Here is a 16,221-nt window from a genome sequence, read left to right as displayed (position 1 = left end):
ATACTAGAATGTAGTTAATAGATAGCTGTTGAATGTAGCCCTCCCTTTCACAAAATAAAATATTTGGTTACTGTGCTATGGAAACCAATATCAAACCGGAAACATTTCAAAGTTCATATGAATGGTGACTGATGAAAAAAACGAAGTTGGAATACTGTATAATACATACTATAATGAAACCTGATTGAGGCTGCTTCAATTAATATTGTCTAAGCATTGTAGATTATAGATCAACGACTTGTGTTCATTTCTGCTGGTGTCACTACATTTTGTTTGGCTAACACATGCATTGCAGATCTCAGTAGAAAGGAAAACCTCCTTTTACAAACAATGCTCATTTTTTTAGTGATTTATTTCTCACTTCATTCTTATCACAGCACTTTCAGCAGAGTGGTGGCAGTTTATGCGATCAAGTGCTTTCAAGCGCTTCGACGATTGTGCAGTCTTTAGGCAGCAGTAGACCAGTATATGTTCATCCTTCTGCAAAACTTCAGGAAGTCTCCTTCAAGGCCAAGTAAAAAAGGAAGAGAGATTGCTAGAGTGTAGAGTTCATAAAAGGCAGCCATCTCCCTCTAACACGCTTGCAGCTGGTTGAGGGACGTGGATCTTGTAGAAAAGAAAGGCCTTGGGTAAGGTATCGCAACTTAATAAGATATCATTTCCTAATGAAATGGAAAGGTATCTCATTACAGAAGTGGAAGAGCCTATCCATGACAGTGAGCTAGCTCACATCTTTTCTGCGAAGCTTTCCTTCCACCAATTAATGGGCGTTTAAGTGGCACACGGCAAGTGGTACAGTAAGCCAGCATTTGACACCCAATTTTACAGAGCATATCTCTCAATCTGCATCTCAGTAATGACACTGGAAACTAGGGATACCTGTAACCCTAGCTATTTGGGCTGGATTGCCATTTTTGAACAAGGAACAGATTTGTGTTCATGAATCTCCTTCTATAATGCCACAGATGAGATTAAAAAAAATGGAAACTGTTCAGAGGACTACACAATCATTGTGATTGAGTCTAGGCTTTGCATTTGTCCCTTTTTGGTGTTTTCTGTGACCTTTTATTGCAGGTCTATATATGGAGTTAATATTAAGTTCCATGTCTCATGCTTTTGGGGTGTACATTGTTGGTTAGTACATGGGTCTTTAAGTTATATAAGACACACAATTCTTGATTATATATCCAATCAAATTGTGTTATTTAGGCCAATCCAATCTCCAAAACTGGATGTTAAGGCTTGACTGCTATAGCTTTTTATATATTACATCATGCTGTTAAGGAATGTGACGTTGCTCATTGTTTTGTGCTTAATCATGTGTTTGTTAAGATGACATTGTCTGCTAAAGCTTTTGTCACATTCATTGCATTTAAATGGTCTCACCCCAGAATGTATTAATATTTTGTGCTGATCGAGATTACCTTTTCGATTGAAGCTTTTGTGACAGTCAGTACACAGATATGGTTTTTCACCTGTGTGTGTTCTTCTGTGTCTCGTAAAATCCCCCTTCTTAAAGAAGCTTTTTTTGCATTCAGTACATGCATATGGTCTAGCTCCTGTATGTGTTCTAAAATGTCTAATAAGCTCAACCTTTTGATCGTAGCTTCTCTCGCATTCAGTACATGGGTACAGTCTCTGAACCTGGTTTTCGATGGTAAGACATGGAGGTACGGGTGCATTTCCCAAATTACTTTGACCATCGTTATATGGCTCAGATGATCCTACTTTGAGAATACCTTGATGAACGTTGATATGTGCCAGAGTACCAAAACCTGTGTGACAGTCATTCGGTTTCTCTCCACCAAGTTCCAAATAATTTTCTGACCACAACTGGCTTCTCGGGTATTTTTTCTTTTCAGGGATCCAAGGGACCTTCATGTTGATGTATCTTGCACCTTTCCAGGTGGGTGTTTTTTTATTAAATTCAGCTGAAACTGCCCTTTTCCGTTGCCTTCTCATACCCCCATCTTGTTCTGAAAAGAAAGGAGAGTTCCGCACTTAGTTGCATAGATCTCATAAGAATCCCACAAGGAAATAGTCCTACATCTTATATGAATACTTCATTGAAATATACCTCACCTGTTCAAACATAGCACTGATTTAATGATGTTTATTTTGTTTATCAGCAATCATAAATAATCAGTTTGGTGAAGAAACAAAAGACGCAGCTTCCTCAATTTCACCCAAGCGGCTGTTTCACACCCTGAAACAACCCTCTCTAACCTTAATCTTGCTATCTCCAACACTCTTGATACTCTTGCCCCCGTCATGAGGGTCCGACTGAAGCCTTCCAAAAAGTGCAACTCTTGGTATGGCTCCAATCTGGCAGCCCTTAAATGCAAGTGTAGGGCAGCTGAGTGGAAATGGATCTCGTCGGGTAGACCATCTGACCAACTCGTCTGCCGCCTCCTTCAAAGGCAATATCGACTCTGCATCCGCTCCAAGAAAAGAGTCTTTATTCAAGCCTGCATCTCTGCAGCATGAAACAACATGGCCAAACTCTTCAAAGTCTGCAAGGAACTGGCCAATCCTGCAGCAGCCTCTTCTTCTGTTACACCCTCCCAGGACCTCTGCTCTGCCCTGGCAGCACACTTCACCACCAAAACCCAAGACATCCTTTTCTCCCTTCGCCCCACATCACAGCACACAGCAACACCAGTGCCTCCTTTGGCCCCACCTCCACTCCACCTCTTCTCTCCCTCACCCATCGCACCCGGTGAGGTTGCCAGACAAGTCCGGTCTATGAAGTACTCATCCAAACAAGTAGACCCTTACACCTCCAAAACCATTAAGGACAACATTGGGGGTCATTATGACCCTGGCGGTAGTCATGAATTATCCAGAGCCCGGGAATGGACAATTACTGGGGCATTACAGCCCCGACAGACCCGGTAATTGCCCATTCCTGGGCACCAGAAAATATTACTCCCCATTCCCATTTGAGTCCCATTGGACTCAATGGGAATGGGGAGGTCGGATGCACCGGCACCATTCATGAATGGTGCCGGTGCCTCCGACATGGTCTGCGAGTGGGCGCTGTTCCACCCACCAGGTCAGAGCTGGTGGGCTGAAAGGCACCCGCTCATAGACCTTGTAGTTTGCCAGTCCAGAAACAACAGTACCGGCAAGCTTACCGGTACCGTTATTTCCAGACCGGCAAAACTCCTAATGAGGCCCATTGACTCCCTCGCCCCAGCCTTAGCTGACCTTTGCAATCTCTCCTTTTCCACTGGAGTTTTCCCAACTGTTCTTAAGCATTCCCTTATGCACCCGCTGCTCAAGAAACCCTCTGTGACCCCTCCATTCCTGCAAACTATCGTCCGATCTCCAATACTCCTTTCCTGGGCAAACTCCTTGAGAAGTTGGCTATCTCTCAGCTGAACCTCCACACTGAATCAACTGGCTGCGTCCATGACCATCAGTCTGGGTTTAGAGCATCCAGAGGCACGGAAACTGCTCTTCTGAACACCCGTGAAGACCTGCTCTCAAATCTTGACACTAACACTCCCTCTATCTTTACTCTCCTTGATCTCTCCTCCACCTTTGACACGGTTAACCACAATATCCTGATTGCATGTCTTCATGACACCCTGGGAATCACAGGTCAGGCGCTCGTGTGGTTAACCGCTTTCCTCTCCGACGACCCATCCCAGGTGGATCTTGAAGCCTTTCTCTCGACTATCACTCTCTCAACCTGCGGAGTTCCCCCGGGATCAAACCTATCAGGTTCTTCAACGTCTATATGGCTAACTTGACACGTGTTTTCGCCACTTTCACCTCTAATTACCAGTGTTGTGCGGATAACACTCAACTATCTTTCACGCTACCCTCAGCTGTTTCTTCCTCCTCACTCATATCGGACTGTCTGTCCGCTACGCAGTCATGGTGTGCTGCACCATGACCTCTGCCTCAACGCCAGTAAAACTGAGATCTTTCAGATTGGGACCCCTGCTCCCGCTTTCACTCTGGCCGGCCTCCCTTGGCCCCACGCCCACCCCTACCTGCAAGGCCAAAAACCTTGGGAACATCTTCAACTCCACTCTCTCCTTCTCCCCTCACATTTCTGACATCTCAAAAAAGTGTAACTATCAACTACACCTCCTCAGAGTCACTCTACCTTTTCTCACTTTCCCCCAGCATCTCACTGTCTCCAGAGCCCTGGTTATCTCTGGGCTAGACTACTGCAACAGCCTCTTCTACAACCTCCCTGCATCTGCCCTGCGTGCTCTGCAACTCATCCAGAACAGAACCGCATCTCTCCAGCGCTGAAATCCATTCACTTGCTCCCTGTGCCTTCAAGGATCAAATTCAAGACCCTTTGCACTGTCCACAAGGCTTTCTGGGGCTTGGGACCTACTTCCTGCAATGTTTCATACCTAAATACTGTCTCTCTCTAGCCCTTCGCTCATCTACCTCCAACCTTCTGCGAGTGAGCCAGTTCTCCAAGCTGAGATTTGGAGGGAGATCCTTATCCTCAGCAGGCACCTCCCTATGGAATAGCCTCCTTGCCACCCCCCGTATTGAGCCTTATCTTCTTAAGTTCCGGAAACTCCTCAAGACCTTTCTCTTCTCCTCCTTCTCTTTCCCCTACCCTGCTAACCTAGCTCTCTGCTCTTTCCATCTCTCCCTCATCTTCCATACAGCTTTGCTGACTGGCCGCCTGGTGTACCTCAGAGTCTCACAGGCCTCAGACACCCCCGCCAGTCCTCTTTGCACTTGCCTCAGGGCCCTGCACCCCATCCCCTTCACAGCACTTCTGAATAAATCCATGAAAGCTTCCCTCTCCGCACTTATCCGAGCCTATACCGACTGGGTGCACTTGGACTCTACCCCCTCCCTTGACCGTCTTGCACCTGCACGGTCTGAATGCATCTCTGCCTGAAGATCGTCTGTCTGTTTTCCTTGTCTTCACTCCTTAATGTGCACTTGATAAAAACCGCAGAATCGCTGTCAGGCCTATTTGCTGTATCCAAACTGTTAAATGTATCTTTTTTACTTACTCTGCCTGTGCAGACCGTTATCGTCTCAGAATTTCAAGGGCTCTGAGGGACTGTTTTCTTTCCTGTGTTCCCACCCTCCGCGAGCGCTTTGAAATACTGCCTATGTATAGGCGCTTTATAAATAGACAATACCATACCAGTTTGCTATTGGACAGAATGTGAGAAATTTTCAAACATTTTTTCAAAGGAGAACAATAATAACTATTGTAAACTATGTCAATTTTGATCAAAAGAAGAACACAAATTCCACAGTACCGCAAAATATCACAACCAAATCATTTCTATGGCTGCGGCGAATGTTAATACCAATAACAAAAACAGAATTTGAATATACACAATGTTTCTCTATCAACTAATGCAACTTGGTTCAAAAGCAACAACTGAGGCTGATTGAACAAAACATCACTACAGGGATGTGCTAAATGAGATACAGGGTTTTCCATGTAGTTCTTCAACCATCCCATCCTGCTTTCCATTACATGCACAGGGGGCCCATTCCCAATACTGGGCAGGACTAGGGTGCAACGCCAATGGAAATACGACGCAAATGCAAGCTTAATTACCCCCTCTCCCCACCCAACCTAGTATATATCTAGCTCAAATTCCACTTCAGTTACGTCTGTTTGGCTTGAAGAAAAAAATCAATATTAAAGGCCAAAGAGAAGATAGGTGAATTGTGTAAAAGCAGTGATTAACTGACTAGGGTGTGTGATTAAGTCCCCTGCCTGGTTTTGGGGTCGGCAAGTTTGGAGGAATTTAAAGGGGCCAGGTGCAATCAAAGGCAGTGGATGGCGGGCACATGGGCAGAGCCCACAAGTCATCCCCACCTGGCCCCTACCACATGACAGGGGACAATCTCAGTGTCATATGTCAGGCTAGTCTTGCAACACTAGACTTTCCTCACTACCTTGGCACGGTGGGGAAACCCAGTTCTGGCATGTCTAACTCTACCCAAATCTCTTATGCAATATAGCAAGGCACTCTTAGAACAACTCCTCCCCAACACAGTGCTGGAGGCTCTCCCTGAGAACACCCACTCATAACATTTGACAAAAGGAGCTTCTTTAAGGGAAAGCTCTTCCCTGCACATGATGATTGTAGCAAGCATTTTGGTACTGTTATAACCTTCGGCACAACTACTCCACCACAGTCTGGCAAACTTCTGGAACAAACTACACATAACCACAGATGAAATGTTCTGAATGTTTGTGACTTCCCAGATGCTAAGAGTTCAACATCTGGAAGTAGATCATCAGCAAAATGTTTCTCCAGCAAGAGAATCTCCGACCAGGGATGCAATGTGCCAATTCTCTGAATGCTCAGTGAAACAAAGTATACAATAAAAGGGCCTAGTGTGTTCGCAGCCAGTAAAACACACACTAGACAAAACAAAGAGCACAGTATAGGCGGCCCAAGCAGGTTAAGGCTAGAAAGAATGAAATGCAAGATGGCAGACAAACCAATTACAGACTTGACACAGCTACCTGTGGCCAGAGAAGCAGCAAGTTCATACAGAGAATACAGCCAATCAAAGCCCTCGCCAAGTTACCATCCACAGGTGCTCACACTAACTAGAAGACATACCAGGAGGAGCAATGAGCACACTATAAAACCACCCACATACAGTCAAAGTGTTGATTGGAGGAGCAAGATGCTTGTGTTCAGAAAAGGTTCGAGACAGAATAGTGGTGCAAGAAGCTGACTGCAGAGAATGAGGAGAGCAGAGGTGTTGCGCAATGGAGAGCAAGAAAAGGCTGAGAGTGCTAAGAGGGTCAAGGAGGAGCTGGTAACATCAGCGGGTGAGAGGAGAAGGAGAAGGTGGTAACATCTGAGGGTGAAAGGGAACAGGTAGCAATGGTAATCAGAGAGGAGGTGGCGACAATGGAGGGAGAATGAAAAAAGGAGGAGTTGGTAAAAAGTCAAGAAGAAGAGAATATGGTATCATTAGAAAAAGGTAGCTGAAAGGAAGGTAAAGTAACATCAGATCTGTAGAGCAGAAGTCATGAGGAAGACATCTGGTTGCAGGACACAGTGTCAAGACCAAAGGAGGAGGAAGTGGCAACATCAGAGACTGGTAGTGACACAGAAGAGGTAACATCACAGAGGGAGACAGAGTGAAGAAGGATAGAGAGAGCTGTGAGGTGTCAGAAATGTGAGGTGCACAACTTTGTGAAGGTTATTCAAAAGATGCCATTTTAGTAACTCAAAAGGTTGAATAAATGACTCACTATCCCTACCCCGACAAGGATTTCTCAGTCTAAAATAAACTAAAGGAAACACCCTAACAAAAGGATCCTGTCCCTCACACTTGTACATACAACCACTCAATAAGGTAATATATGGCAATTCAAATACATCAAATGTAACAGATTCACAACCTGATAACTGTCTCTCCTTATAATCTGGGTGTATTCCCCTTCCCCAGATTCAAGCAGGAGTCTATTCAATAGTTCGAAAAGGATAAGGAAATCCTGTCTTCTAATGAAGTTCCAACTCAGTTCTTTTGGTTCCAACTTGAAAACAAAAGTTCTGATACAGCTCTGTTTGTTCCAATTTGAGTTCAACCAACAGCTCAAAAAATGTTCAACAAGGTTTCCTCCTTCCACTTGTGACAAAGAACTCAAGGCAACTCCTTCACATAAATTAAGAATATTTCCAAAGTTCATTAAGATCAACACAAATGTCTTTGTCATGATAATTCTGCAGCAGTTCACACAACACTTGCTTCAGCAATATTAGTCAGGATGATTCTGTAATAGTTCACAAAAACACTTTAGTGGTTCTGCCACTTCTTCTGCAAGACTTTTAACCACAACACAGTACTTCAAAGACTCCCACCTGGTTCACTCACCTACCAGGCCTACTACTACAAGATGCTCTGCCCTGGTGTACTCTCCTGCCAGGACAGAATAAAACTACTAACTACAAGTATTTCTGTGGTAAAAGTTATCTTCCAACAAGTTAGCAATGTCTCTTGCTTCACAACTTCAAGTTTAATATTTCTTCAGGGGAAACAAGTAACACAGTGGTGGTGTTTGTTATACTCTTGTGATTGCCATACACAATACAGGTTATGACCGACTCCTTCTGAATTCCTTCTGACAGAAGGACAGCCCTCCTGCCACTCTGGTTTCCCCATTCACTTCTGCATTAACCAAGTGCTGACAATGATTCACTCTCACATTTACACTTGTTTGACAATGTGGGTTTGAGCCAGTGCCTCTTAGGACCTATTTTACTTATGGACAATATGTTTACAAACAATGAGATTCTAATTGTCCCCTCTTGGCTTTGGCAACATTGGTTCTTTTTAACTTGCCTTTGTCTGTTTCTCTTTTGGCATTGGCAATAGTTGTATGTATTGGTTTCTTGTGATATTGCCCTCTCTTGTTGCTGGCACTTATTCTGAACCACATGAATACAATCACACCTTTCTGGTCTGTTTGTCAAGTTCTTATTCTGCCACTTTGTCCTCTTTGCATCAGCCTAGTTTTCAACGGGATTGTTATTCAACTTCACATCAGTTAAGTATTCAAAATAACCTTTGTTTTGCCTCTTTACTGATTTTATATTGTTTTCAAACTTAGGGCACCCCGGCATGGCCAGTGGGTGATCAGCGCTCCGCGGTCACATAACAACAGTGAACTCACTGGGTCTGGCAGGCGCGTCTGCTCGCTCTGCTGCCTCCAAGTCTGCTGCTGCTTTACGCGGTCCGGCAACCTTCTTCCTTCGGTTCCCTGTGAACCGTGCCACTTGTAAATGGAGCCTTCACTGTTCCCGTGGCTCTTACGGTGCTCGCTTGCCACCGGAGCCCTCATTACTTCGGGGAAAGCTTCCAAAGCTTATGCTTCCCTCTGCGCAACCTCTGCAATCCTTGCCTGCAAGAGGGAAGTTGCTAAATCCAACGCCTCCTGCTGCACAACATCTACAATCAAGGTCTCCAGAGGAAAAGACCCTCCCAGGTCGGCAACTGCTCGACAGACAATAGTGTTCCTAGTGTCTCTGCTCTCCTCCAGATTCTACTTCTGCTGCAACGTGGAGAAAACACGACTACTCCACCTTCTACTGCTGCGCTCTATGCCCTGCACCAGAGGGGGCCTTTTATGCCTCGCAGTCTCCCTCAGGTGTGGGTAATTAACACAATTAGGCTACAACTTGCAGTCTCTTCCCTCTGCAGCCCTCTTCTTCGTCCTAGTACTCTGGGAATTATGCGACTTGTAGTCCACAATGGTAAAATCAGTTTTTCTCACAGCTTTGATTTTACAGTATGCCATCAGAAGGGCAGGGTCTCTGGGGAAATTATACAAAGGATTTTCCCATTCTTCCCGAACTGCTCCCACCCCATCCATCCCACCGTCTATGTGATCCTCCCACAGAACACCATCCACAGGGTCAGGATCAGGAAGCGTCTGCCTTTCCCTGGCCACATGAGAGGGGTCCAAGGTCGGGTTTTCTGTGGGAATCATCTCCGATTCATCACAGACTGCACCATGAGGAAGAAATGGCGGTGGTGCAGAAGAAACTGGGTGGATAACTTCAGGAGAGAAAGGAAAGCTCAGACAGAAGCATCAGGCAATGAGGAAAGGAATCTGGAGGGAAGAGACGAAGAGGTAACATCTAGTTAGTAAGAGCAGGCAGGTTCTAGCAGGCCTAGATGACTCTGAGCAGGACTAAACAGTAGGAGGGGGTACCAACTGGGGACAGGGAGATTTTTCTTATTTTAGAGATCTGGGGAAAGAAACCAAAGAGAATATGAGAGAGGCCCCAGGGACCACTCTATATCTCTCACTGCCAGCTATGTACACTATCCTGCCTGATCAGAAGAATAAACAACAGTGTGACCTGCAGGGTATGGAAACATGGATAGTCCATATCTAGGTAAGACACAGAAGAAGGGTTCGAGTCATCCTAAAGGTGGTAACAAAGATGTTCCCCACTATTTTTCTTATTCTTGCCGATCTAAAGTGATGCCAGGTTATCACCCTGTTCAGCACAAAAAGAACCAAAGAAATACGGCGACAGCCATTAGCCACATCGGAAACCCTCCATCGCTGCCAAGCGACATCCATGCCAAGAAGAGCCAGCGCAGAGCCACCCAGAGAATAGAAAGGAGAGAGAGAGCTGCAGGAGAAAGCTGCAAGCATACGCAGCAGTCACACAGTCTCGTATGTCTCTCTGTCTTGAGCCGGACCTCCTCAAGTTCCGGAAACTCCTCAAGACCTTCCACTTCTCTTCCTCTTTCTCGCTCCCTCTCACTTGCTAACCTCCTTCTCTTCCCCAATCTGCTCAGTTAGCTGACTGGTCACCTGGTGCAGTGCTAGAGACTCACAGGTCCCCGGCTTCCCCGTCAGTCCTTCACTTACCTCCGGGCCTCTGCACTCTGCCCGGCACTACTGCAATATGCTCCATGATAGGGCCAACCACTCTGCACTTAACCCTGGCCCTTGCTGGACTGGGCGCACTTGTCCCACTCCCCCTCCCTTCTTGTGCTTCGCACTTATACGTCCTTGAATGTTCTAGGCCCAGCAAGTCTTTCTGTTGCGTCCTCCTCTGTCTCCCCTCCCTAGCCTGGTCATTCTTGAAATACTCATGCATAGGTGCACTGGAGGACCAAACCTCTAAGCAAATTGAAATGTTCATCAGACCAGTACTGTTGTTCATTGATCTGGATGTTCCTTTCCCTCTCCCCCCTCTGGCTCCCGGCACCATTTGTCAAGCACTTCACTAGTAGAGATCCCTCTGGCCTAGTATGCTAGTTATTGTGGTTAGATCATTCTGAATCTTCAATGCCTAAGAATGACGACTGTATTCCCTTGTTACCTTCCCACCTTGAAGTGCTTTGAAACACTTCACCTTTGTATACGCGCTCAACAAATGAACAATTACAATTTCAGGGTGCGGTGCACACCTTCAACCTGATCCACTTAACCACCAGGGATATTTGCAAAAAACATATCGACACCATCAGGGAGACAGGTTCCGGAAACTCAAACTATTGCGCAGAACTTGGTAAGCCGCCATTATGCTGCGAACACCTGCAGAACCAGTAGTTCCTTTTTAAAGCCTCTGCATGCACATACACATGCCGGGCAGGAAGAGCAGCCCTGATTGGAAAGGCATACTGAACCAATCCCTAGGAGAGGAGGGATAAATAAAGGCAGAACAGGAAGTAGGGAGTGTGACTGTACCTGGCGAGAGCAGAGGTAGAGGACAACCAAAAGACCAGCAGAACAAAGGAAGAAGAAGCGGCTTGTGGAGGTGCTTGTTGGAACAAGTTAGGTATTGGTTTGTGGGCGATTGTGGTTCTGCAGTTTAAGTGAGTGTGGCCAGTGAATAGAAAAAGATGGTGTAAGGAGTGAAGAGAAAGATATTGGGTGTGTAGTAAAAAGGGAGGAGTGGTGCAGCAGTGGGCGGGGGAGTGACACAGCAGTGGAAGGAGGAGTGCTGCAGTAGTGGGAGGAGAAGTGCCACAGCAGTATGAGAAGGAGTTCCACAGCAGTGTGATGAGGAGTGCTGCAGCAGTGGGAAGAGGAGTGCCGCATCAGTGGGAAGAGGAGTGCCGCAACTGTGGGAAGAGGAGTGCCGCAGCAGTGGGCAAACAGATCAGAGAGGAATGGGAGAAGTGGCTACAGCAAATGGTGAAAAGCGAGGAGTAGGAGGAGTGAAACATTGGAGGGACAGAGGACTGAAGGCAAAAGTAAATGGAAAAAGGGGTAGTAAGAGTAGTGAAATAGAGGTGATGGGCATGACTGAGCTAGTCTGACTGAAATCAAGCAAGTGCAGGTCCTTTTCAACCTCCCGGTAGAACACTTACCTGTGGCTAGCATAGCTAAAGATAAAAGTTCCTCGTGGGAGGCGAGATGGCCTGTATTTCGGGAAGCAATCTTTAGTAGAGAACTAACTACAGACATCAGACTACAGAAGTCTGGGCTAGGGAGGAGATTTGTAGACATTTGAGAGAGAGAGGGAGGAATGGTACTAGCACACAAATATAAATAAAACCCTTGAACTGTTTGAAAGACTGTATTTTCTGTGCCATTTGGGAAACCTACATTTATTTTGTTTGAAGAAATGTCTTGTGACAAAATGCGTCTGCTGTGGAGGAGTATAAGGAGTAGTGGCTAAACCCCCTACTCGGCCCCACATTTCTACAAACCAACACTGATTCCTAATTATGAAGGTGAAACAGACACAGCTAAGAGTTATACCTTCTTCACCTTTTGTGGTAACGAGGCTGAGAGAAGGCTATTCTATCAAAAGGTGTGTAAATGTGACCCAGTAGCAACCAAAACAGCAAACTATAACAGCCTAAAATAGAAGGAATGTCAAGTAAAAATGTATATACTTTAACTAAACACACTACAAATGTACAAATAACTATAAAAACATTACAAAAGCCATCCGTTTAAAAGAAAGGCAGAAAAATGTATAATGTAATGGTGCAGCACTTTCGGTTTTCATCAGGCAAGAAATACAATGAGGAGTATAAAAATGACATGTTTTGAAGGAGGAAAAAGGGACAAAAGGGACTGAGCAAGTCTCTTGGGTCCCAAAGTGGACCAGTGGTACAGAGCCTCTCAAAAGTACCTTTTTCCAAAGCTTGGCAGTTTGGCAGCACCAAGCTGGTCCTAGAGCAGTTGTGCTTGCCGCTTTAATCAGGTCTGGAGGCGTAGAGTCGCATAAGTCGAAGTGGCAAGTCGCGTTCGAGGAAATGCTCCATGCGGTTAGGAAATGGTGAACAGTGCAGCTTTAAGGGATCTCCAGAAGTATTATGTCGATATAGCATGTTTTGAGACGATGGGTACAACTGGTACGGGTCAATGAGTTACGGAATGATTCATCAGTTCAAGTTGAGCTACAATGAGAAGTCCTGGTGAGACAATGAAGCAAATCTGAGTCGAGTGCGTGGAGTGCGGGTGCTCTAGTTGGCCAGGTGACCAGACTCTGCTGGAGCGATACAGCGTCAAGCCGGTTTTAATAATGCAAGGACAAAGGTTTGAAGTCAGGTGAGTGCCTAAGAAAGCACTGTGAGTACCCATTGTCTTGGCAGCATCAAATGTAACTTGAGGCGGTTCGACTGCGGACACATAGACCCTAGCTGCTCTGTCTCTCAGGATGCTGTAAAACCCACTGCAGGGCTTTTGGTAAAGGTGAGCACTTTCCGTCTTTGTGCTCTGAGCCTACAGAGGTTTTCAGTTCAGTGACAGGTTTGGTCCTCAGCAAGAGTCACCCCCAATGGGCTACGGGAATGGATAGGGCACAGAGCTTGCTTCTACCTTGAAACACTACATCACCTCAATGGCTGTGGGCTTTGGAAAGGTCAAATTAATTCTTCTGTATGTTCTGGATGGCACAAAGGTGAATCAGAAAAGGAGTGGGAGGCCAACTTTTCTATAGGCAACAGTCCACAAGTGACTGGAAAAAAACAAGCCTGCTTTAAGGGGTCCAATTCCCTATCCTTGTGAAAATGGGTCTTGCATTCTTGCATCATACCGAAAGTGTTTGTGCTAATGGAAGTGAAGGGGACAGGAATAAAAGGGGTACAGAGAGAGAAACCAGATGGTGGAACCCTTCCCCCAACTGTGTGGAGCTCTCACTGTCTAAACTAACCACACCCTTTCTCAGATCCAAAGCATCAAAGGTCCCTCTTGATACTGATGTAGCAGAGCACAGATGTAGCCTATGCTTTTGGCATCGAGTTTGCTGAAAAGAGGACGTGCTAATCAGGCCACACATTGAAAGCGAATGACCGTCATAATTTCATTATTAATTTTAAAAGAAAAGGCCATGGCTTCTATAACCTATACAAATGGCAGTTCCTCACAATCCTGCTTTTATTTCGAGTTGCACAACCCTGTAACAAACCATTAGTAAAAAGACAAGACCCAACTTCTTGGTCTTGAGCCCCTCCTTGATCCCAATTGGAACCCAGAGAGAAGTGCTACCAATTGATACAAAACCTTTGCGAGGTCAGGGCAAAATCTTTCTGAGAAATGCCTGTTCAAATTAATCATTTGCTCTAGTGCTCATATTCAAATTCAATGCATAGTTCTTAAAGGTATAGAATGCAACCCATGTAGTTGCCTTGCGGATCACATTAATGACAATATGCTTTGAAAAAGCCATTTTATCATACTTTTCCCTCTATCCTAAGTGTGGAGGCCTTTGGGAGAACGGATGCCACACTAAACATTGCAAGATAAAAACACAATCCAATAGGTCAGACCTTTATAAAATCCTTATTTTCATTGTGGTGCTGTCATATATCACTGACATATATCACTGCTAACCTACAAAATGAGTTAAATAACTTGTAAGCTCATAAGAATCACAAGGCTCTCCTTACATCCATATTGTTGACAATCTTTTCAGTGGTCAAAATTGGATACAAAAAAAGGACATAAGTAATATCTCATGAATAACGCAGAAATGAAGAAACTTGGGAAGAAAAGAAGTCCTCAACACAACCCCACGCTTGTAAAAACCAGTATAAGGCACCTTAGTCAAGACAGCCTAAAAGTTGTATTGAAAGCATAACCATTGGAAAAGCCACCTTTAACATCACTGGTGACATGCAAAAAGGGTGCTAACTAGTGAAAGGGCAGTGTTTTAAGTCAGCTACCTCTGTGCAAATACTAGCAGGGCTACATTTGTACGGTTAAACAGATTACAAACTTGGTTGGTCAATCTTACACCATCAGAAAGGTCTGGGTCTTTCATTGCATTAAGATTGATTTATTTATTGATTTTATTGTTTGCTTGTTAGGTGCTTCTACAATAAGAAAATACTGTTTCAAAGTGCATATCACTTTGAAAATAAATGGGAAGATAAGATGATGAAAGCAGACCACACAGCTGTAGGTTTTTTGAAGCACACATCCCTTCTATGTGTGCTTGTCCTCATGGCAAAAATATCTATTTCTAAGGTCCCAAAGGGAAACAGATCCTCCGCTAACAGACTGTGAACCTCCCATTTGTGAAGAACATCGATTCACCAACTTAACTCTTCTACCTGTAGAATTTACATGCTAGAGCTGGTTGTGGCTGACATTTTAATGCCCTAATCCAGTTCACACAGCCATCGCTTACTGGCCACTTGACACATACTCTACAAGTGAGGGCCTCCTGATCTGTTTACGTCCAGCATGGGTGTGGTGTTCTCATTGTCAAGCGAGACCCTTTGTGATGGGCAGTAATACCTTTTACTCATATGCTAAGAGACTCACTCTATAAATAGGATTTTGAAGGGATTGGTCTGGTGGGAAACAGAGGTTGTCAGTATGAGGTCAGAAAATAGGGTAGCTTCATACTTACTTTCAAAGAATCAAAGATGATGGACACATGGGAATGCCTGTGGAAGGAAAACGACCATGAAGCAGCGACTGTTGCACCACTAGTCCATCTACTGAATTGTACTTGGAAACTGGAGCAATAAAGTCAGGGCTTTTTTTCTCTAAGCCCCAATGGATCTGAGCAATCCTTGTGAAATTACATAAGGGCAATGGTCTTCCATCAAACTAGATAGGCATGACTTGCTCCAAATTATACATCACTGACTGACTGGTGGAGTCCCACAGACAGAAAATAATCATCAAGGCACATGTAGATGTGAATCTCTGTGACCACAAGTAAGGTAAAAAAAAAATGGCTATTACTTTGCTAAACACCCTTGCGGCTGCGTTTGAATAGATGGCCTTTGCAATGATTGTGTATTCCACTGCGATAAACCTCTTAAACGAGCTTGCCAGAACAATTTATAAACATACTGCAGGTCAATCAACAAAACAAATCCCTGTGCTGAAGTGAGACCAAAGTCTGAGCTAAAGGGACCTATTTGGTTAGGTCCTTTGACTCCGAAGTAGAAGCGCAAATGCAGTCCAGTGTTGTGATCAGCACTAACATTAGTCACCAATTAACCACTTCCTGTGAATCTTTTTGCAGAAAAGGTAGAGATCCAGAATAGCATGAAGGCCACTACTATCCTTGATCATCTTGAAAACGTTTAAAAATGGATTCACTCCATGTGGGAGCTCATGTCCTACAGCTTCAAATTGCAATAAAGTTCTTTGGAAAAATGTTGAGGGTGTCTGCATGTCCTGCTCATCACTCACATCACATATGGATCCTAGTTAATAGACCTACACCACAGGAAGATAAGATTACTAGATGTCACGCTTGACTGGGATTGATCTACATGCCGATCAGAGTGCATACAAAC

General features: G+C 44.8%; 1 protein-coding gene across 4 annotated transcripts in view; it reads right to left on the bottom strand.

The window, feature by feature from the left end:
- Positions 1–334: 334 nt before the first annotated feature.
- Positions 335–16,221, bottom strand: part of LOC138583271 (zinc finger protein 2-like) — a 184,693-nt gene continuing 168,806 nt past the window's right edge. For all 4 annotated transcript variants that reach the window (XM_069655360.1, XM_069655361.1, XM_069655363.1 and 1 more), the window contains one exon: positions 335–1,976. In XM_069655360.1, coding sequence (XP_069511461.1) covers positions 1,267–1,976 — 710 coding nt within the window. In that variant the 3' untranslated portion in view covers positions 335–1,266. The remainder of the gene's footprint in view (positions 1,977–16,221) is intronic.

The sequence above is a fragment of the Ambystoma mexicanum genome, chromosome 3q (genome assembly GCF_040938575.1).
Source record: "Ambystoma mexicanum isolate Mex_15411 chromosome 3q, UKY_AmexF1_1, whole genome shotgun sequence".
Classification (NCBI taxonomy): Eukaryota; Metazoa; Chordata; class Amphibia; order Caudata; family Ambystomatidae; genus Ambystoma; species Ambystoma mexicanum.
Note: the sequence above shows the minus strand (reverse complement) of the source record. Positions and strands in the feature narration are given on the sequence as shown.